Here is a 23,824-nt window from a genome sequence, read left to right as displayed (position 1 = left end):
TTTTAAGTTTTCGATAGATACCAAAGCAAGCATAATGTTCATATTTTTGCCTTGAAGCATTATTCTGTTAAGTAAATCATAAAAGTTATAAAAGAGCAAATAAATGTGTAGTCCTTTATTTTAGCACATAATATTTGTGCTTCATGTTGAGTTTCTTTATTAAAATTTTCATTATTTAAATTTCAAAAAGTGCTCATAAATTTCTCCTAACTGATATCGTAGAGGGCGGATTGCATTAATTTTATTTTCCCATCGCATTTCTGATGGATGTTTCAATGTTGATATTTTGCACACTATAAAAGGATTGCCCAGCATTTGTAAGAGAATGAAAAGAAATTTTATATTTCTTGAATAATTGCAAAGAAAGTAATTGTATCTGCATTCACTTTGGCTTCAACGTTAATGATTAAATTTAGAGTATGAGCAGCACATGGCACGGAAAAATTTCGAGGATTTTTGTATGAAAGCAAATTTTAGAGATATATTTTTTCCCTTTCATATTTTCCCCATTGTCATTCCCTAGACCTCGCAAGTCTTCAATGGGAATGTTCCATTTTTCCAGTTGTTCCATTATTGTTGCACATAAACCACGTCCTGTGGAATCTGATATATCTGCAAAACCTGAAATGTTTTCTCTGATCTTGACAATTCCATTGTCACTGGAAAGAAAGCGAATAATAATGGTTGTTTGTTCTGTTTTACTTGCATCAGGTGTACAGTCTAAATTTATGGAATAACATTTAGATTTTCGAATTGATAATAAAATTGTATCTCTGATTGCGTTACTTAAAGTTTCCAATATTTCATTTTGACAGTCTTTACTCAAATAGTGTACCCTATTGTTTCGTTGTAGGGCCCTTTCAACATGATTTTCCATAACGGGATCAAACTTCGCAAACAGTTCGACTAATTTTAAAAAAATGTCGTTATCCCTTTGGTATAATTAATCAGATGATCCCCAAAAAGCTAAATTTCGACTACCAAGGAATTTTATAATTTCAATCAAACGTTCTAAAACACTTGGCTATTGTTTCTTTTCCATTTCATACATGCTTTGAGTCTGGAAATCAATAGTAGTTTTTTTTTTTTTTTTTTAATTTTTATCAAGTTCCTTCCATTTTAAGAAATTTTTCATGTGAGTTAAACTAGTCTCATGTCTATGTAAAGTTGTACTTACATTTCTCCAATCGTTATAACCTTCTACAAGACTCAGTAGGTGATTCAGTTAATTCAGTAGGTGCGACAAGTTTGCAACAAAAGCGATAAACAGAATTTAAAGTTTCGGAATAAATGAGCCATGTTCTTGGCACGAGCTCCCTTTTTTCCATTTTTCTATTATAATACGTGTTGCCAAATTTACGACCATATGTATCTATGGGATATATTATATTTTTATTTTGAACAGGCCCCATTTCAATTAAAACGACTCGTAATTTTTCATCAATATTTCCCCATTCACCTGGATCTTCTAAATTTACAGACACTAACAATGTGTTAGGTTTGTGGTCACTAAATAATCATGTTCAATTATCTTGTTCAATAGTTGCAATAGTACTTTCATGCAAACTGGATGATGTGCACGGTTCTTCAATTCTGATTTCTGATGTATCGAGTTGGTTACAATCTGCATCAGAATATTTTAATATTTTAATAAATTTATTAAGAACCCCAGTTTGTTTCTTAATATCTGATTCTTTCGCAGCATGACGCTTACGATTTTGTGCACCGAATAACTTTCTTCTAATTTTTGATTCCATTTCTATTTTATACCCACAAGAAATTATTACACAGCACGACACAGAGACGAAATAATACTCGGCACTGCGCTACTGTCAGTAGCCTACTGAGATGCTTACCATATGACTGGTTAACTAGCAACAAAGGTTTTGTACGAGAATTCCTTTCTGTGCATGAAAACCGTTCACCGTTTCACTTTAGATAGATTGCAGTAGACACAACATTCTGCAGGCAAGCATTTAGCCTGCTCTAGCTGCAAAATTGTAAACAGCTGGCTGATAAAAGAAGCAGCAATATACTTTTTTAAAATTTTTATTCGGTATATCCGGCCATATTTATTTTAATATTGATCATTCTAAGAATTTTTTGTTTTTATGATAAAAATTTTGTTTCTTAAAAATTAATTCCCTGGCGGCGGTGTCCACCTGCTCTGCATGCCCACTTCTGCCGGCCCTCGGGATATTGTTTTTAATTAGTTTGAAGATAAGGCCTTGATTCCAGACCTTATCAAAGGCCTTGGCAACATCCAAAAATACAGCAGCAGTGTGAAGGTGCCAGTTGAAACAGTGAGTGATATGTTCTGTTAGATGGTGAATTTGTTCCACCGTGTTGTGAGCTTTGCGAAATCCAAATTGCTCATTTGGGATTATTTTCTGTTTGTCCACTGCTGATTGTAGTCTTGATAGGATGACTTTTTCTATTACGTTGTGGGTTATTATCAGGCTTTTTCAAAGGTATAATGTCCGCGATTTTCCGATCTGTGGGAAAGTGCTGTAATCTTAAAATGGAATTGGTAATATTAACTAGATGAATTATGGCTTTCTGTGGGAGTAGCTTTATTATTCTATTGGTAATGCCATCAGGGCCGGGGGCATTTTTATTCTTCAGATGGGAAATAATATTTGTTATTTCTGTTGGAGATGTGGGGGTGATGGTTTCTGAATCATCCTTAGGCTGTCTTAGTGCATTTCTAACTTTACGATGAACTTTGTAAATATGATCGATATTTAAGTTTATGTAACATGGGCTGCATTGATTTTCCAGATTGTCAATTAAGGCTTCTACTTTTTCTTCATCTGAGTCTGCAATTCCAAGATTGGTCTTCAAAGTGGGAAGTGGTTGTCTTTTGGTACGAAGAGATTTTACAAACTTCCACTTGGAGTTATCTTCTGGGTTGATTTCCCTGAGTTTAGATTCCCATTTGGAATTTCTGTGCATCTGGAGGGCTTCCCGAACCTGTCTGTTCAGGTTGTTTTATCCTGCAGGGCTCTGGTTTTGTGATATCGCTTTCTGGCTTTATTTTTGGCCCTAATCAGGTCCACTATCTCTTCTGGGATCCAGTTGGGAGTGTGAAAGACAGTGGTTTGAGTGACTGATGCTATTACTGTGTTGATTTGTCAAGTTAAATTGCTTGCAGCTTGGTCTATTTCTTCTTTTTTTACGGATGACAGGGGGGGGTGGACCGATGTGGACTGGGAGAACCTTAGAGAGCTTGTCCCATGGTAAGAAAGAATGATGGGGAGAGAGCTGATCTTGAAGTCCTAACCTGAGCAGGATGGGATTATGATCTGAGTTAAGCTCTTGTAATGTCTCCAGCTAGTATTGATATTTGATGTTTCTGAGGATAACTATGTCTAATACATCTGAACTTCCTAATGGGCTGTAGTGGGTGGGCTAAGTGGGTCCTGCTACTATTGATGAGTTGAGTAACGTGTAGTTGAATAAGGTACAGCCTTTGAGTTGATTGACGAACTGAACTAGGCCGTATGTTTGCAATTTAGGTCTCCTGCTATAATTATGGAATCCGTGGAGCCAAGGATGGAGTCTAAGTCTGCTGTCAATTGTGGAATACTTGGAGGATTGTACGCTGTGTAGATTTTGAGTTTGCCTGCATTATTAGTGTGCACCTCAACACTTGTCACTTCAAGGTTTAGAGTTTGGGGTTGGTCAGAGAGTTGTGGCTTAAATAATTTTTAATAAAAATAGCTGTGCCGTCTCCACTAGAGTTAAGTCTGTCTGTCCTATATAAAATATAACCTCTTAGTTTTGGGTTGTTTGATGGTCTGAGGTGGGATTCACTGATCAAGATTATGTCTGGATTGTATCTTTTTGCGAATTCTTGCAGCGCGAGAATTTTATTTAAGCCATTGGCATTCCATGCTGTTATCATGAGAGAATTTGGTTTCAATTTTTAAACATTATAGAGAGCTGTTAATATGGATTGGGTTTCTAGATAGAATCTCTTTTTGGAAGATGGAGAAGTGCTTGCTTTGCTGAATTCATGCAGCATTGTTGCAAGTGACGAGGTTAAAGAGCTGATGTGTGATTAGAGCTTGTTCGCTCTTGCGATGAAATAGTCTGGGTTCTTACCACTTCCGCATATGATTTGGACATGGATGAAGGTCGAGTGCCTTCCTGTGTTGCTGAATGTGAGGTATTATGATCTGGAGGGCGACCTGTTTCGTTGTTTGTGTCATTGCTTGGAGGAGCGTGGCTCGTTCTTGTTGATCCACGGTTTTTTGGATGGAAAAGGCATCCCTTGTAATTAGAAGGATGTGATCCTCTACAATTGGCACAGCAGGCAGGTGTGGATCTTAGCTTGGTGCAGGATTTATTTTGGTGACCCTCACTGCATTTTAGGCATCTGTAGGCAGCTCTGCACAGTTTTTGGGCATGCCCGAACCTCTGGCATCTGTGGCACTGCCCTGCCGATGCCTTCTTCCTTAGAGGTGCGGTTGTAATTTTAAGCTTACAAATGTCGGTAACTTCATAGATTCTTTTTTGTGTGTTGGAGATTTCGACCAACACCAGTGACATTGGTGTCTTATCTGACCTCAACATCATACTGACTTTGATTGGGATCAATTCTTGATTGATGAGGTCAGCTGTGATCTCATCAGTTGTGATGCCCTCAGCCACTCCTCTTAGAATTACTTTTAAGTTCTTCTCGCTTGCTAGCGCAAAGGTGTGGAAGGGCAATTCAGAGTTGTCCAGCATTTTCGTCATCATGCGATAATCTGTGACAGTGGTAGGGTGAATCTTTACACCCTCTTCAGTATTTCTTGCCCAGGAGAAATTGATATTTTGTTCTCCTAGGGACCTTGAGACTGAGGTCCATTTATCTTTATCTCGAAGGATAACTGGAGGGACCTTTATTTTTTCTATCTTAGGTGAACTGATTTTGGTGAGTTGTTACATCATATACCATTCCGCCTTCCAATGTTATGCGTCTTTTATTAGATTGTTCCTCCTGTGAACAATCGAACTGTTGTGGAGTCTTTGTAGGTGGAGCATGTGTAATTTCCTCTTCGATGTCTAAATCATCATCTTCCGTGTCATTTTCTTGAGTGAAGAGATTCAAGCAACCAAGATAATCAGTTTCAAATTTCTTTAGGATGAATTTGAGAATGTAAAGTGACATATCTTTATTTAACTGTTGAAAGGCGTCCTTGATATCTTTTACATTTCCATCCTTGTGTACAATGAGCGATGATTCCAATGTCTTATTCCTGACGATCTAGGAGGGTGGTCTATTGACAAATCCCTCAGACTCACGCAAGAGTCTACCAGCTAAGCAATGTGTAATCACAAAAATAGAGAAAAGGAAGAAAGCTTACCTCTAAATATATCATTCAGAAGTTCCAACCATTATATACAGCATAGAATGTTTACCTCTATATATCATTTCACCTTAACTATTCAATAGTAATCTAATTCAACTGAACAAATAATGACCTTCCTTCGAATTCTCCCTGCTATGAACAAACAGACAAGACAGGCAATATCCGAACACAAGGATCCACCAATACAAGCCACTCAGGACCTGCTGACAATGCTTTGGACACCCATCAGAGCAAGTACAAGTATAAAAACTTCCTTGAATCTGCCTCAGCTCTGAAAAAATTTCCAAACCTCAGCAAATTTGGGTGCATGAGACTGCCCCAAATTTGGGAAGCATACATTCTAAGATCTTCAGCTACCAAGACAACCCAATTTGCTCCACTACGGGACATGTTTAGGATTCTAGGACCAACTTCTATTGCCTTTCCTTCAGCCTCATTTGCTTAGTGTGAGTGCCAGTGTGCACCTATCGTTTTGTGATCCCTGAAGATGGCAATGTAGCACTGCTGAAATATAAATAGATATTAATTAGTCTTTATAATTAATAATCTACTTTGCATTGTCATTTCTAAAAAAAATTAGAAGCTCAGAATTCTATTTTTATGCTGCAAGTAAAAGAAAGAATGAATTTGAAAGAATAACCCTACTGAGTGTAGATGGTAGGCTGGTGATTGTTCAGCTAATGAGTAGCCATTTTGCTAAAAGCTATCAACCTGATATGAGAAGGAAGTACTAGAGCTGTTGCACAAACTGAGTAAGAATTCTGCAGTAGGAACTGATGGGATATCAGCACGGATGCTAAGAGTGTTCAGCTAAATGGTCTATTCCTTTGAGCAGGGTCTATAATTTGAGTCTCAGAATAGGGAAGATTCCACAAGAGTGGAAAGAATGTCTGGTGATCCCATTGGATCAGCGTGGTGTTAAGTATCGAATATTGACCAATCAATATCTCAGGAATGGTGGTGAAGATTTTGAAAAAGTTGGTTAGGGCTTGCATTCAGAAATTAGTTGACATAATCTCTACTCTGCAATGAACAGCTTGGGTTTACTAAGGGAAAGTCATGGTTTAGCAACTTGCTCACCTATAATAATGTTACACTGAGTTAGACCATAAGAATGGATACACCATAATATTTTTGGAATTTGCTAAGGCTTTTGACAAAATACAGCATGAAAGACTTGCATAAATTTGAAAATATGGGTTTGGATTATACAATATTAGCATGGACAAGAGGATGGATGACTAACTGGTATCAAAAAGTGGTATACTGGGGATGTGAGTGCAACATTTAAGGTAACCAGTGGCGTACTACAAAGATCAGTCCTTATTCATCTGTATATTCATGACATTGGGAAAGATTTGACAGGCAACATACAGCTATTTGCTGATGATGCAAAGATAGGATAATCAGCAATGTTACTGATATGCAGTACTTGCAGAACGATTTGAACAGGGTGGAATTGTGGGCATTGGAAAATGAATGTCAGTAAATGTAAAGTAGTGCTTTGGCATGAACAGATATCCAATGTTGTATTATATTAGTGGGCTTATGCTAGCAGAAACTGATGAGTGTAGGGATCTTGGAGTGTTAGTAGATAGGAATTTAAAGTTCAGGGACCGTGTAACAAAGATTACAAATACAACTCAAAAGATAATTGCAATTCTTAAAAAAAAAGAAAGAAATTTAGATTAGAATGAATGCTGTCAAGGAGGGGTGAGGGCTACATTTTTCTCATAGGAGTGGCGCATTATTGAAATAGATTGTCATTCAATGTGTGAGCAACATGAATGAATTTAAGATGAGGTATGACAGCTGGTGTGAATAGTATGACATCCCTTGATCATTTTCTAACTCCTTGGTGGTCTCTCTTAATAATAATAATTTGCTGTTCCTGTGTAGCTCAGTGGATGTGGCGTTTGCACACCACCGCGCTAGGCCGCACGAAGGAAGTCTTCGTTTCGAGTCTAGTCGGCGACTAGAGGAAATTTTTCTAAGCCTTTTTTCGACCGGTTCCCGAGTTAGTCGATCTCTGGCACGGGCAAGCAGGTTTTTCCTCCCGGAAACTCGGGTTTTTCGTCCTGTAAACTCAAGAAAATCGACCGTAGAACCCACATTATTTCAGACATTAAATATATTGTGTTAGGGTTAGAGACCGCGAGATGGCGGCACATTTGAGCCGTCTCTCTTCACTGCGTACCGCTTAATTAGTGATAGCCTTGGGCCATCTGTCTCTGATTGGGTACCAGTGGAGATTGAACTGCCCACTCAGTCTCCAAAAGTTAGATAGGGCTAAATGGCCTCGCCTACTCCCGTATATACGGGAATAAAAAGGCGTTAGCTGATTTTTTTATTTTTTTATTTTAATGGAATGCAATCCTCAGCTCTCCAAGAAACATAACAGGTTCCTTTCTTTTAACTACTTGCCCACACATTGCATCGTAGTGTGAACATTATGGGCTTGAGACCTGGTGTATGACTTGGATTAAAAATAAAGCAACTGCCAATGTAAAATAACATTGGTCGCAATAATCAGTAGCCAAATGCATTTTGTTTCATTTACTGCATTGGCTAACATTGAAAATCTCATTCACTTTCCAAATAATGAAACATAGTGAATTCATTTTAAAGATGTTGAATAAAACAATTATTTCAACTGAACTAAATATTTAAGCAAGTTATTATATTATTTAGTTGCCTGTAGAAATATGGCATTTGCATCCATAGCACCAAGCTTAATTCTAGTTGCCAACTACAGGAATCAGTGATTAATTGATCTCTGCCACAGACAAATAAGATTCACACCCGGGAAACTCAAGTTTTTATCCCTGCATCTCAAAATTGACTATAGAACTCACTGTTCAAGACAATAATACAAATGTTAGGATTTTGGAGCATGGGATATGTGGCAGAAGTGGATGATTCATCAGTGAATGAATTTCAGGTATTTGCTTGTTAAAAGAAAAGTATAGCTTGTATGGCTGTGTACTTACTATGGTGCTTATGTGTGCGAAAACGAATATTCGAGATTTTGTTTGCTTCAGTGTGCTGTATGTTTTTGGAAGGGTAAACGATTTCTCAGAAGCAACTGCTACCAGTACGTCCGTGTGTACAAAATGTTTTGAGAGTTAGTACCAGATATGTTTAACAACAAAGGGCAAGAAAATGAGATTGGTAATGTCAAGATGGTTGATGAAAGTAAGGTGCCAGTGAGGAAATTATGAATGTTAATGTGAAAGAAAAGGTAGAGGATGATAATAAAGATGAGCGTTTGTACGCATAGACTCACACATCTTGAGAAAATAGTTGGAGAAGCATCGAGTGGCATGCTAGAGAAGTGTAAAAAAATCAGTGCAAGGTAGAAGCACAGTGCGAAAGAACACTTGACATGGAAAACGTTATTTTGAGGGAGTCCTGATAATGATTGAGGAGAGTGTTCAGAAATTTTTTCTGGGAAGGGGGATTATGTTAGTGATTCTGATAGGATGCAGAGTCAGAAAGTTAAAGATTGATTTTATTGGCACTTAAAAATGGATGTTAAAAGATGAAAGTTGCTGATAAACGTGAGCTACTATATATATATATATATATATATATATATACTGTATATAATGTACCCAAGATGATGTACCAAGAACATGGAAGAAGGCTGCCATAATTCTCATACATAAAAATGTGAGGTAGAAGACTTGTCGAACTACCGACCTATCAGTGGTATACAAAGTGTTTACAAAAATCTTAACTCATAGGCTTTGTGCGACTCTAGACAGAGGCGTAGCTAGAGGGGGGAGACGGTCTGCCCCGGGCAGCACTTTGAACCTTTTTGAGTTTTTGCAGTTAATTCTAAAATACAGTCTCGAGAACTCATTTCCAAATATTGTAATACTACTGCGAATTTTCCTCACAATTGCTGTAAGTGTTGCTAGTTGTGAGAGGAGTTTTTCGAAATAAAATTAATTAAGGATTACCTACATTATTCTGAAATAGACTTCGCCAATGTCATCGACGATTTTGCTAACAGAGAAGCAAGAAAAAAATAACATTTTAGAATGTTGAAATTAAAGTTTTACTTAAAAAATAAACATCGTGTTTTCATTTCTTTCCCTGTACGTCGTTTTGACTTTTTGTAGTGTTTTTGGTGTGTATTGAGAGGGGTGGCAAACTCAGGGACCGCACCGGGCAGCAAAAGCTCTAGCTACACCACTGACTCTAGATCTAGCAGAGCCAAAAGAACAGGCAGGTTTTCGAAGGGAATTTAGTACAATGGACCATATTCAAGTTGTACAGCAGATTATTGAACGGTGTAATGAATATCAATTACCACTATGAATGACTATAATAAAGCTTTTGATTCACTTAAAACTTGTGCAATACTTAAAGCATTACGAAACCAACAAGTGGAGGAGCCACACATCAGGACCATCAAATCAGCATACATAAATGCCATGGCATCAGCAATTCATTTCAGTGCAAACATCTCTACTATGGAAATACAGAAAGGTATAAAACAGGGTGACACAATATCTGCGAATATTTCTTCCGTGCACAGCGTGCATGGAAGAAATATTCAAACTTCTTGATTGGGAAGGGAAAGTTCTGAGGATAAATGGAAGATATTTAAGAGATTTACGCTTTGCACACATAGTAATCTTTACTTCAACTGTGCATGAATTACAGACTCGCATCCCTGAACTCCAAATTGCTAGCAAAACAGTTGGACTAAAGAAGACCCAAGTTATGTTCAATATCTATGTCCAACCAGAAATAATAGAAATCAGTCATGAGGAAATTAAACAAGTAGATCATTACATATACTTAGGACAACAGATATAAATGGAGCAAAATATCATGGACGAAATTAAAAGGTGCAGGATGCTTGGGTGGAAAGCATTTGGAAAATTACATTCAATATTCAAAAGCCAACTACCATTATGCCTGAAGAGAAAAGTTTATAAACAGTGTATTCTTCCTATATTAACATATGGTTGTAAAACGTGGACACTAAATGCAAAGGAAATTTAGTATGATAAGCAGTATGCTTGGTATCGCAAGACCGGATCACAAAAGGAATATTGGATAAGAAACCAAACGAAAGTCTGACATCATAGGAAGAGTGAAACAGCTGAAGTGCAATAGGCTGGACATATTGCTCGAAGGCAAGATCGACGATAGACAAATGGAGTACTGGAGTGGATTGCACGAGAGGAAAAACGACCATGAAGCCAACCTAAATCATGGTAGATTGATGATATCATCAGATTTGCAGGAGTGACATGGAAAAGGAGAGCCATGGACAGACAGTTTTGGAGTAATCTTGGAAAGGCCTTCATCCAGCAGTGGATCGAGAATGGCTGAGAATGATGATCATATATGTATGAATCTTGCCATAGTATGATAGGGGCAAGTTGAAAATTAAGACCTAATTGCAAATGAGTCAGTGGCTACGTTGTGCAGGAAGATTAACCTGAAGTGGTCATGATGAACAAAAGGACTAAGATAAGAGTGATGGTTTGCATTAAAATGGTGATCTGAAGTTAGGTCATCTGAGATTCAGGTAAGGTGGGAAATTAGAAGGGTTTTGGGGAAGGAAAGTCGGGTGAAGGGATCCCAGAACAACAAGATGGAAAACTAAAAATTGGAAGAATGATCATTATGTTGATTGCAGTATGTTATGTTCTGAGATAATATATAATGTGAATAATAAATAATTTGAAAATTCGAATCCTCAATGCATTTGTCATTGAGGATATGAATTAGTGGCATTAATTAGATTAGATTGAAAATATTTTTTAATGCGTTTGTCATTGAGGATTTGAATTTGTGGCATTAATTAGATTAGATTGAAAATAATAGAGGAATATCGAAATAGGTAAAGTATTTTCGAGAGTATAGGCCACATTAGTCCTAATTAACTTCATTTGAAGACTAGCAAGAAGTTTATAGCTAGAATCTGCCATTAGCCAATCATAGAATAGCGAGCCTAAGAAAATGAGCAGTTTAAATTGACGTTCTAAGTGATTTTAATCGACTTTTCTCTGAAGAGGAGAGAGCATAGCAAAAAACTACCATCCTGTGGTCCCTAACAAGGTATATTATTTTCTGAATTAATGTACCGTAGATTAATTCCGTAGATTTTCTTGAGTTTATGGGACGAAAAATCCGAGTTTACCAAAAGAAAGAAAAGACTGCTTGCCCGGCTAATTCCTGAACGAAGAAAGGATTAAAAAATCTTCATGGCTAGAGTGAAAATTAGAACGATCTTTCTTCAGTTGGCTTAGTCCTTGAATGTAAATGTCATTTAAAAAGTGCTACACAAATCCCCATTAAAAAAAAAGATTTTGAAAATGTCAAATGGAAAAAATCAGCAATCAACTGATGCCCTTTATTCCTGTATAGGGAGCAGGTAGGCCGGTTTAGCCCTATCTAACTTTTGGAGACTGAGGAGGTATTTCAATCTCCACTGGTAATCAATCAGAGATTAGCTGCCCAAAACTATCAGTCATTATGCATGGAGTCAGGGGAAGTGGAAACTGTCAGTTGTCTGTTACTGTGAGTTAATGCGACCAAAAACCCGAGTTTTTAGGAGACAAAACCGCATGCCTCTGCCAGAGATCAACAAACTCATGAACATGTCGAACGAAGGCTTAGTAATAGTTCCTCGATTCAGAGAGTAGAATCAAACTTACGATGCTCTCTCTTTGAGCGACTAGCGCTGTGGAACACACATGCCACTTCCACTGAGCTACACAGGGATTCTCAAACGGATACAATAATATGACCTTTTTCGTTGTTAATAATGTTTCAGATAAGGTAAAATGAAATTTCCCGAATTTTTCATGCTTATCTAGCCTTTGGCCATTTTAATCTCCACTGGTAGCTAATCATAGATAGCTTACCCATGACTATCACTAACTATAGGCGGGCACCGATAGACCGGCAAACAAGTGCTGCTATATCTTGGTACTTAACCCTAACAGGATGTGTTTCAAAATATAATGTGGATTGTACGGTCGATTTTCTTCAGTTTATGGGACAAAAAACCCGAGTTTCCGGGAGAAAAAAAACCACTTCTCCCCATGCTAGAGATCGGTTCCTCCAGTCGGCGACTAGACTTGAACTATAAGTCTATCTTCGGGCGGCCTAGCTCGGAAGATGCAAGCGACACTTCCATTGAGCTACACAGGCCTCACTTACGGAGTAAGGTCACCAAATGTAAGAAAGTTTATTTCTTTTTGTAAACATTTCACTGTTTTTCTATTCACTTAAGACATTCATCCGATGTGATATGATTTATTATATTTTATTTATATTTTGCAGAACTGATTCAGAGCACTCAAGAAAATCAACTGCCGAACCCAGACTATTTTCAGACAGTAAAAATATTGTTAGCCGACTCTTCACTGTGTTCCGATTAACTTATTGATAGCCTTGGGCTAGCTACCACTGATTGGCTACCATTGGAAACTGAATTGCCCACTCAGTTTCGGAATTCTGTAGGACAATGCAGGACAATGCGCCGCCCTGGATACATGGCTCTGTCTCACTCTACCGCGGGGCGGTAGATGTATCCGGGACAGACGTTTAAGTCGCAGTTATGGACAATGCTGCATCAGGAATGGCTGGAGTTTCAGCAAATGCAGATATTTGTTGACGTTACAAAGACAGGTAGGGTAATTAGGAATGCAGTTGGTATGCAGTGTTTGCAGAATGATTTGAATAGGCTGGAATTGTGGCATGGTAAAATGCTATCAGTTCAATCTTAACAAATGTAAAGTCATTCACTTTCGTCTGTTGAGATATCCAATGCTATATTATATGTGTAGAATTATATCAGAAGAAACTGATCAGGATAAAGATATTAGACTTTTAGCAGATAAGAAGTTTAAATTCAAGGGCCAAATGGGAAAGATTGCAAAACAACTCAGCGGATAATTGGAATGCTGAAAAGAAACTTGAAATGCAAAGATGAGGAACATATTTTGCCTCTTTACAAGGCCTTGATAAAACCTCACTTGGATTATGTGTGCAGGTCGTTTCTGTGATGCCTTTTATTTCATTGATAAATGATCAGTGAGATTTTGCACACTGCAGTTATTAACAAACAACAGAAAAATGGTTAATTGATTGAGGCATTCAAACTTCTGTAAGGGTTATACAGGATAAGCCAGGCTGGTTGGCTGGTGGTTAGCATACCCGCTCTCCAGTCAAAAGGCTGCGGGTTCGAATCCAGCGGTGGGCATGGATGTTTGTAATTGTCTGTGAAAATACTAGTGGTGTGGTAGGCAGTAGATGGCGTTGGTAAAGAGTTGTAAAGTAGGTGCCCTCCCTCAATGAGTCTTTGGACTCCCTGGAGGTGTTACGTTATAATAATAATATCACTTAATGGAATTTTTAATTTTATGGAGGAGGGAAAGGACAAGAAGGCGTCCTTGGAAATCGGCGGTGACCTATCAATATCTGTGGAGTGGTGGTAAAGATTTTTGAAATTCTTTTTTTTTTTTTTAATTCTTGTGATACTTCATTATCAAATTTTCTCAAGGCTGTATCAATTTACTAAGCTACTCTTTTGTTCTTTAAATTACCTTGTTTTAATTGCTAACTCAAAGTTTGTTTTATTGCATAACAAACTTCTCTTGTAACTACAACTGCAGCAGTGTACATCAGCTAATTTGTTTCTCCAATTGTTTTTGTGGGAATTGTTTCAAAATCAAAGTTGATGTTGTTCATTATTGAAGCTAAATTTTGTCTTCAGCTTTGTTTCCGTGGGGGGTCGTAGTTATCTTTCTGTGGAATTCTGCATTTGATCTACAGCCATACGACTCAGTTCTTGTCATGTAGCATTTAATTGATCCTGCTGGTTATTATTCCTTCTATCTGAATTTAAGATATTTACCTGAAGTGTTTCTTTGCAATTCTTCAAGTTCATCATCACTGAAAACTTTGTTTCTTACAATAAATATTCATTGGTCCATTAATACCTGCTCAGTGACTCTTGTATCCGAAAATTTCTGCTTCCAAATTTCACACATTCGCTTTCGGTATCCTCGTGATGTTGGTATCATCTTGAAGAAACTTGCATGATCATCTTGATAATCATTTCTTACGTTTGAATTGCTCTTCTAGTCGCATTTCAGTTCTTTGTACTTTTTGCCCAGCAAAAGCATTTGAGCCCTGCATTGCCCATTTATCTCTTGATGCCCAGGAGCTATAGCACCAAACGAGGGTCCTTGTTGACCTGGGCGAGGGCCAATCTGATATGGCTAACCTTTCTTCTATTTACCATTTAAAATGGGGGGATAGATACACATAGCCTGGCTAAGCCCTGTCCTGCTTGAAAGGTTCTGCTGGTTGCCACACTACTACCAGTATTCTGAGAGAGCGCAAGTCCCCTGCACCACAAGGTTGTCCCATGGAAAGGGTTATTATTATGATTCATTGAAGAAATATTTAGCCACAGCAGAGGATTATAGCAGCAAAGACGTGGCCACTTTATCCAACCTTTTATTTGCAACTTGTTGCCCTTATATACCTAAAAAAGAGGACAAAGACCTTAAAAAGTAAATATTTCACAACAGAACAAATAAATTAAAAAATCAAAACGATAAAGTGCCATAAGTAATAATAATAATTAAAAAAAATCAGCTAACGCCTATTTGTTCCTGTATAGGGAGTAGGCAAGGCCGTTTACCCTATCTAACTTATGGAGACTGAGTGGGCAGTTCAATCTCCACTGGTAGCCAATCAGAGAGATCGGTATGCAGTGAAGAAGGTGGCAAGCTAGTGTCGCCATCGCGTGGTCCCTAACCCTAACACAATATTTTTAATGTCTGAAAATAGTATGGGCTCGACGGTCGTTTTTCTTGAGTTTACGGGACGAAAAACCCGAGTTTCCGGGAGAAGAAACCCGCTAGCCCGTGCCAGAGATCGACTAACTCGGGAACCGGTCGAAAAAAGGCTTAGAAAAATTTCCTCTAGTAGGCGATTAGATTTAAACCACCAAATCCTTTCTTCGTGCGGTCAAGCGCTGTAGAATGCAAACGCTACTTCTACTGAGCTACACAGGCCATCCAATAATAATAATTACAAAAATAAAATAAAATAAATCAGCTAACGCCTTTTATTCCCTTATAGGGAGTAGGCAAGGCCTTTATACCCTATCTAGCTTTTGGAAAGTGAGTGGGCAGTTCAATAATCTCCACCGGTAGCCAATCAGAAATAGCTGGCACATGTCTATCACTAATTATAGCAGCCACCGATGAAGAGGCTGGCAAACAAGTGCTGCCATGTCTTGGTATCTAACCCTAACAAGATACGTTACTGTCTGAAATAATGTGGATACTACGGTCGCTTTTCTTGAGTTTACGGGATAAATAAACGAGTTGCCGGGAGGAAAAGCCCGCTTACCCGTGCCAGAGATCGACTAAATCGGGAACCGGTCAAAGAAAGGCTTAGAAAAAATTCCTCCAGTCTGAGACACAGGCCTATTATTATTATTATTATTATTAGACACTCCCAGGAAGTCCAAAGACTCATCGAGGGAGTGTGCCAACAGCATTAAACGATTGTGCTCCTTCCAACTACTAACCGCGCTCAAACTTACTTAACTGAGCCATTAGTAGCAGAGGCTCTACCAATCGACCAACCTTTGCCGGCCAACCTATTATTTCATTTAATCAAATAATGTCTTTTAAGAATCTGCCTAATCACGTTTTCGCACCGATATAACAATTGTCTGTTCGAAATGCATTACTGAAACTCCTTATTGCTCCTCTTTAGTTTCGTATTAAATGTTTTCGGCCCCTATTAACCCACTGTTTAAGGTAATGCTGTACTAAAACGACAACAAAAAAAAAAAAAAAAAAAAAAAAAAAGAAAAGAAAAGAAAAAAAATTGCTCTCGAATTCACTTTTGTTATAAAATATTCCCATTGGGTCAGGGATAAAGAGTTTGTTGGTGTTGTTTTTTTTTTTCTGCATGTTAGTGTTAGAGAGTATACCAGAGTATATAACCTTGGTTTGTTCTAAGGCATTTTTAATCGGTACTCTTTCTGCTTGAAAAGAAATGGCCCAAGTAACTTATCGTGTTTCATCCTTGCTGGCTAAAAAATTTGCCCAAACTATTCCCAAGGTAAAAGAGAAGTGCGCTCTCTCAGCTTGTGAATATATTATAATGTTATTATGCTCAAGAGGATTTAAAATTAATAGAACTTCTGCTTATTCATGTGTTTGTTAGAATATGTTTCCTTTGCGATAAATCAAAAAAAAAAAAAAATCCATTTGCAACGAAATGTGCTTTACTTTTTAAAATATGTAATTCCTTAAATTAGCCAGTTTGTTTGATTGAGGTTATTATAGGAACTTATAATAGACACATCTTGCATTTATATTGAAATTTCCAAGAATACGCTTATGTCTTTAGATAACGGGTGTGGTTTAGAAATGCAAAATGTTGAAATATATATGTATAATGATGCATAGGCATATCTGATAAGTATAAACTAACGTAACCGAATAATGTTGAAAGAAACAACCCACTGCAATGAATGCTGGAAAAGACGAAATCTGGCTTCTATCACATACAGTAAAAACGAATCGTGTTCGCCATGATGCTGTTTCCTTTAAGGCATTAGCCAAATTTATGTTAGATTGTGTGAGCGTATGAGGAAATTATGATGCCCATAATTCCACATTGACTATAAAACAAATCCTCTTTCTTTGTTGTATTTCTGACTAGCATTCGTTTTTATATCCAATACTTAAATGTAAAACTGCATTTGAAGGAGATCGCTATCATTTCCTAAGAAATTAGTACAAACGAAATTCTACTTTTGGTGTTTTGTGTGTGTGTGTATATATATATATATATATATATATATGTGTGTGTGTGTGTGTGTAGAAAGTACATATACTTTAGAAAGTACATTACTTTCTACATCTATCTCTCCTCCTGTCTGGTAAAATACTTATAAGCTCTGTATACTAAAATCTTGGTATTTCTAGCCTGGCTTCCACTGATGACACCTCAATAAAGGTCGAAACCGGTCTGGGTAGTGGCCCCTTGCCTTTAATACATAGCATCATACATCTCCTCCAGGAGATGTGCTTTGCATTAAGGGTAAATATTAAGAATAGTGGTCAGAGCTTATCCACCTTTTACCATGAGTTGCCTTGGTCTTGCACTACGTGTGGGATCATCTAGACTTGCAATACTTGCAGGTGCGAACTTGTCTGTTTGCTTACTTGGGAAATGGAGTAGAACCAGGTTTAAAATAGCTTGGTATCTTTAACATGTATATGTGTATATATATATATATTAGGGTTACCAAGTAATTTTATAAGCTTGGTTATTTAACTCCTAATCTGAAGTATGTAATTAATTAATTCAGGTGCAATTAAATTTACACCTGAAACATAGTTCAAGTCTAAAGATGGTACACACCAGGGCGATTCATTGTAAAGGTGGGTAAAGCTCTGATCACTATTCTTAGTATTTTCCCATAACGTAAAGCACATCTCACTAAAAGATGTATACTGCAATACAGTATGGGTGGGTCACTACCCAGACCGGTGTCAACCATTTTTGAGGTCTCCTCAGTGAGTAGCTAGACCCTAAATACCAAGGTTTTAGTAATACAGAGGCTTATCAACTTTACCTATAGAAGTTGCTGCAAGGTGTTTTTATTTTTAATAAGAATCTCTGGAGGAGATATAGACGTAATTAATTTTTTAACTTGGGGATACTGTATATTAGGGTTACCAAGTAATTTTATAAGCTTGGTTATTTAACTCCTAATCCCAAGTATGCAAACAATTAAGTTTGCACCTGAAACATAGTTCAAGTCTAAAGATGGTACAAGACCAGGGCAACTCATTGTAAAGGTGGGTAAAGCTCATCACTATTCTTACTATTTTCCCATAATCTAAAGCACATCTCACTAAAAGATTTTAGTAATACTCTGTATTACTAAAACCTTGGTATTTAGGGTCTAGTTACTCACTGAGGAGACCTCAAAAAAGGTTGAAACCAGTCTGGGTAGTGACCCACCCATACTGTATTGCAGTATACATCTTTTAGTGAGATGTGCTTTACATTATGGGAAAATACTAAGAATAGTGATCAGAGCTTTATCCACCTTTACAATGAGTTGCCCTGGTGTTGTACCATCTTTAGACTTGAACTATGTTTCAGGTGCAAACTTAATTGTTTGCATACTTGGGATTAGGAGTTAAATAACCAAGCTTATAAAATTACTTGGTAACCCTAATATACAGTATCCTCAAGTTAAAAAATTTTATATATATATATATATATATGTATATATATATATATGTATATACTGACTATAACTGAGACTAAAGGAAGCAATACTATGCCCAAACTGAAAAATCCATCCTCCTACGTCTAGAACACCAGAGAGACATTGCTTACAAAAGAACTAGAGCAAGTGCCCTGTCAAGCCATGTACTGTTTTCAGTAAACACAAATGATGAAGGCCGTCAACATGAGATAAACTGGACAACAACCTCAAACCTTCATATATGCCGTGACGAGGTGGAGCGACGCATAGTCGAGTCTAAGGAAATTGTTATGGACCCTCATCACATAAATAATAACCCTAGCTATAATCTACCGGACTCTTTCAGCACTGCTATCTGATATTGGCACACGCATGAAATCAGTCGCACGCAGCTTCAACACGTACTGTAGCTACAGTTCGAAGCTAACTGAATTTTATAATAGTCGTTTTATAGTGATACGATGTTTCTTATAGTGTTTACTTGCTTTCTATGTTCTCATGCCTGAAGAAGTAGGACAATCCGATGAAACGTTACGTTTTGAATAAATTTAATTGTTATTCTAGTTTCGGTTATAGTCAGTATATATAAATATGAACATATCCCAGTACCAAGTTAATACTACAAATATATATATGTATGTATGTATATGCATAAATGCAAATATTTTATATCGTTAGGTTTTTAACATTACCTTTATTAAGGATGCACACACACGTCACTGATGTGTAAGAATAATTGCCCATCACAAGATAGTTATATTTCTTAAAGATTGAAGTTTATGGGTTGATCTAATTTAATTTGCCTAAGACAAAAAATGCTATTTCAAGAAATGAGGAATCAAAATCAGTTTTGCTTCTATTAACAGTAGCAGCTTATGTTACAATTTAAAATTTAGCTGAGTTAAGTGTTCATTTTAGAATGCTCTACATTTATGGCATTAGTTGTCTAGATATTTCTTGCCAAATTGAAGTTTTCTGTTTTCAGAAAACCAAACTCTGTGCTCAGTTATAGCACCATCCTTGGCGAAACTCTGACATCCTTAACTCAATTGATTTTCATTCTCTGTTGAAATGTTTCTAACTTAAGAAATAAGTTTTGAGACCACATTCTTGTCAAATGGTTTCACAGACTCCTTTGTTAAGAAGGTCGTTAATTGTTATGGAATTTCTAGTTACCTGCCTCCCAGCTAGTTATCATCCATATTATCTTCCATTATGTAAAAACTTTTTCTGAGAGGATTGCAAACTATGTAGATCTGTTGGACACAGTGCTACTTTTTATTCAACTAATAAATTTCTTCCTTTTGATGATCTGCAAAGGATAGCTTGTGCCTCTTGCCTACCTTTGGCATTTATCAGATACACTGCATGTCTGCTCTTACTTTGTCAAAAGTGGAAAATCTGGGCTGTTTGTAATGAACCTTTAGGCTACATTTGATTTCACAAACTGGATCAATCTGGACTTGCTGAACATGTCATCTTCATCCACTACAGGGTGAAGACGTCTCCATTTGGAGGAGAATTAGGTCTACTTCTCCAATAGTGACCCAGTCCATCTTGGGAGAGTGTTTATATATTTGTATGAATGAATGTATGAAGATGAAAGACAACGACAAACATACATGCTCTAGACCTAGACAGGATTCGAACCTGTAGCCTCTTCTCTGGAGAACAGATATGCTAACCACTCAACCAACCAGGCTGGCTACTAATGCTTATTTAATTTAAATCAAAATTAATGCTTGTGTGAAAATGCTATAAAATAAAAGTGGTAACTGAAGCAGGCAAAATAGCTGTAATTATAATAAAAGTGGTAATGTTGCTTAAATAGAATGGGAGAAGAAAGGTTAGCAGAACAGATGAATATCAGGAAGATTATCCAGAGGACAACCAAAATATATGTGGATTGTTGCTGCTTATTAGTACTTCAGAAGACAAATGTTAGATTTCACTGTATGGGAATCTGACATATAACAGATTAAGCTTGAAGAAAAGAGTATTACGATTGATGCTAAGGAGAGAGTGAAAGATAAAGAAAGGTGAAGTAGTTGGTGTGTTAACTAGGTATGATAATGATAGTTGAGACAGTGAGGGAAGATTTTATATTGTATACTTGAATAGTTTGCATGACAAGAAAGAAATTCATTTTGTGAATCTGTGGAGAAAACGGTGAAGACGTGTAAAGAGATGGGCAACATTTAAATGGGTTTGTGAGTCAGCTGGAGAAATTTGCTGCAATAGAAAGTAATGAGTAAAGTGAATGGGGGGAAAACCTGAGGAAGCAAGAGGTGACGTGAAAGCCAGAGAGTTTGTGAATTCAGAGGTGAGTTGCATGAACCAAGAGAAATGAGATAAAGGAACACAAGACAGGGAAACAGTGGGGTGGGTTAGGGTAGACAGGAAGACACTGAGAAATATGGAAGATGGTTACAGAGTGGATGCATAGGTGTGCAGGAAATGAAGATAGTCAGCGATATGGTGGGGTGGTATAACATTTAGGTCTGGGGAGAGGAGTAATATCAGTGATAATAGAGATGAATAGATAGGGAGTAATATGGAGGACTCATATTCAAGAAGTGGTGTCATCAGGACTTATTATAGAACTAGAAATGTGCTAGTGTATATGTTTAATAATGCTTGAAGTATTCAAAATAAGGGAATGAAATTGTAGCATTGATAGTTCATTTGCTCAAGAATTGTTGGAATATATGAGATATAGTTATATGAGAGTGACATTTTGATTGGAATAAAGATGAAGGGATATGTAGTTTTTTGTGAAGATAGATAGGGCAGAAAGGAAGGAAATCTGCTATTGATGATAAAGGATTAATGTCCATCCATGGTGGAGATGTAAATAGTGACAGTGGTTTTGAAGCAGTGTGTTGTAAGGTGGACAAGATGAAATGTTTATTAGGGTTTTGCGAGAAATGTAATAATATGGAGGGAGAAGAAAATGTATATAAAAGTTGGTCTGGCTAATAAGAAAAGGAAGATCATTACAGACAGTATCAATTATAGTAATATAGATTAGAATGAAGAGACAGAATCTGGAACAAAAGGGTATTTATGAGTTTTTGAGGAACAACTATCTTAGGCAGTTTTTAACTGGATACATGAGGATTTGAGAGTATCAGATTTGATTATCTGAACAGAGGATGCTGTTGTAAATGAGGTGTCAAATCTTCTTCCAGCTGTTGAGTGACCATGAAGTGATCACTTGGTGTGATGGTGACCAGCTATATCGGGACCTCTGTTAGAAATATATATGGAACTTTAAGGCAGGTAATTATGACAATCTCTGGAGGCAGCTTGCATCTATCTATATCATGGAATGAGGAATTGGAGGGGAAAAAAACCAGTGCTGCTTGGTCCTTACTCAGTTACTGTCTGGTAGAGGTAATATCTGAGTGTATTCCAGAGGTCAGGAGATTAAGCCAGATGTGAAATGGATGACTGAATGGGTGATAAATTCAATCTGGAAGAAAAATGCATTGTGGACACAGCGCAGGATGAATGGCAATGATCGGTTACATGAGGAGTACAAAGAGCAAGTGAGGAAGGCAACTCACTTGGTAATAGTAGCATAAGTGCAGCATGAACAGTAAATTTAGCATAAGTTAGCAAACGAGGACAAAAAGAAATCCTAAAGTTTTTTTTTTTTTTTTTTTTCCAGTCTGTGTTGGTCAGTGATAATGGTATGGAAGATATTAAATAAGCACTTCATTAAGGCATTTCCATCCTTGTGAATGTAACTTGAGCAGTGGAAAGACTCACTGAGGGTGAGTAAGTAGGAGGTATGAGGCATTAAGTAAACTTGATGTTAGTAATGCCATGGGACTTGATGATACAATACCCTATGTCTTGGGGGAGTGTTCTAGGTAAAGCTTTAATGTGAGCCTTTTGTTTTTTTCTTTTTCTGGCAGCCACAAATATGACCATGAGATCTAGCTAGTGGGAGGCATAATTCCTCTTTTTAGTAAGTTACTAGTAACAATGATAAATGGAATTTGTATACATATTACATAGGAATAATGATAAAATTTCTAGAGTTTTCATAACTAATAAGTTATGTAACTTAACTCTCCTGAAGTCAGGCAGAATTGTTCTGATTTATAAAGAGGGGATGATAAGACTAAGGCTTCAAATTATAGACCAATCTGTATGGAGATGTGATAAGTGTGAGGACCGGAATTTAGAACTAGGTTAACAGCAGCAGAATTCTCTTTAATGAACAACATGCTTTTGCTAAAAGAAGATGGTTTTAGTAATCTGCTTACTTTTTGTAACAAGAGGACAAATGCTTTGGAGAAAGGCATAGGCCTTCAATGGATTGCTATAATATGACAAGTTGGTTGGTAATTAAATGAAAAATGCCATGAAATTATATTCTTTGTCTAATCCTTTATTCATTTGTAAGCAAAATTTGCACATAAAGTTTCTTCACAACTAAGTTACTTGTATATAGAGGTTAGTGATTTCACTTTAGTTGCCTTAGTAATGCTGGTAATTAAAATGAAACAGATGGGATTGGATGGTAGATTAGTGCATTGGAGTGGAGATTGGCTGTCTGATAGATATCAGCAAGTTTTGTGTGGGGGAGTGAAACAGACCACCTGGGGAACACTAGCAGTGTTCCCCAGGTGGTCTGTTTTTGTGCTATTGTGTTTAATTTGTATGTAAATGTATTGGGAAGGACTTGAATGGTGATGTATAGTTTACAGAATTTGGGAAGCAAAGATAAGATGCAGGCTATAAGATGGGGGGGGGTAGAGGAGAAGAAAGATCTGGGATGATGGTGGATAGGGTCCTAAAACTTTGAGGGCAGCACAAAGCTTTGAGCATATTTGAAAAATTAATTTAAAAGAGAATATTGAATGAGTATGTTGGAGAGAGGAAAGGTGAGTAGTCTGGTTGAGAGTAGTGAGTAGTCTGGACACTTCGAAATATGTAATCATCTCCAACAAAATCCGTGGAATTAGAAAAGGGAAGCTAGTTTGAGTTGTGAATGCTAGTGCCAAGGAAGATGGCCTTGCTAGATATTTGGGCTGCATTCTAGATAATATGAACAGGGTTGTTAATGAATCTATTACTTTAAAGAAAGAATTGGGATAGGAGTGACACAACAGCAATAGTATTCTGCAAATTTGTCTACTTTTCATCTTATTATGTA

At 37.1% G+C, this 23,824-nt stretch overlaps 1 protein-coding gene across 1 annotated transcript in view; it reads left to right on the top strand.

The window, feature by feature from the left end:
- Window positions 1–16,343: 16,343 nt before the first annotated feature.
- Window positions 16,344–23,824, top strand: part of blw (ATP synthase subunit alpha blw, mitochondrial) — a 193,458-nt gene continuing 185,977 nt past the window's right edge. Inside the window, exon 1 of the mRNA XM_090395741.1 lies at window positions 16,344–16,484. Coding sequence (XP_090251867.1) covers window positions 16,419–16,484 — 66 coding nt within the window. The 5' untranslated portion in view covers window positions 16,344–16,418. The remainder of the gene's footprint in view (window positions 16,485–23,824) is intronic.

The sequence above is a fragment of the Typopeltis vanoorti genome, chromosome 7 (genome assembly GCF_054136105.1).
Source record: "Typopeltis vanoorti isolate ZY-2024b chromosome 7, IOZ_Tvanoo_1.0, whole genome shotgun sequence".
In the NCBI taxonomy this organism is placed as follows: Eukaryota; Metazoa; Arthropoda; class Arachnida; order Uropygi; family Thelyphonidae; genus Typopeltis; species Typopeltis vanoorti.
The sequence above is the reverse complement of the archived record's forward strand: the minus strand, read 5'-3'. Positions and strand labels throughout refer to the sequence as shown.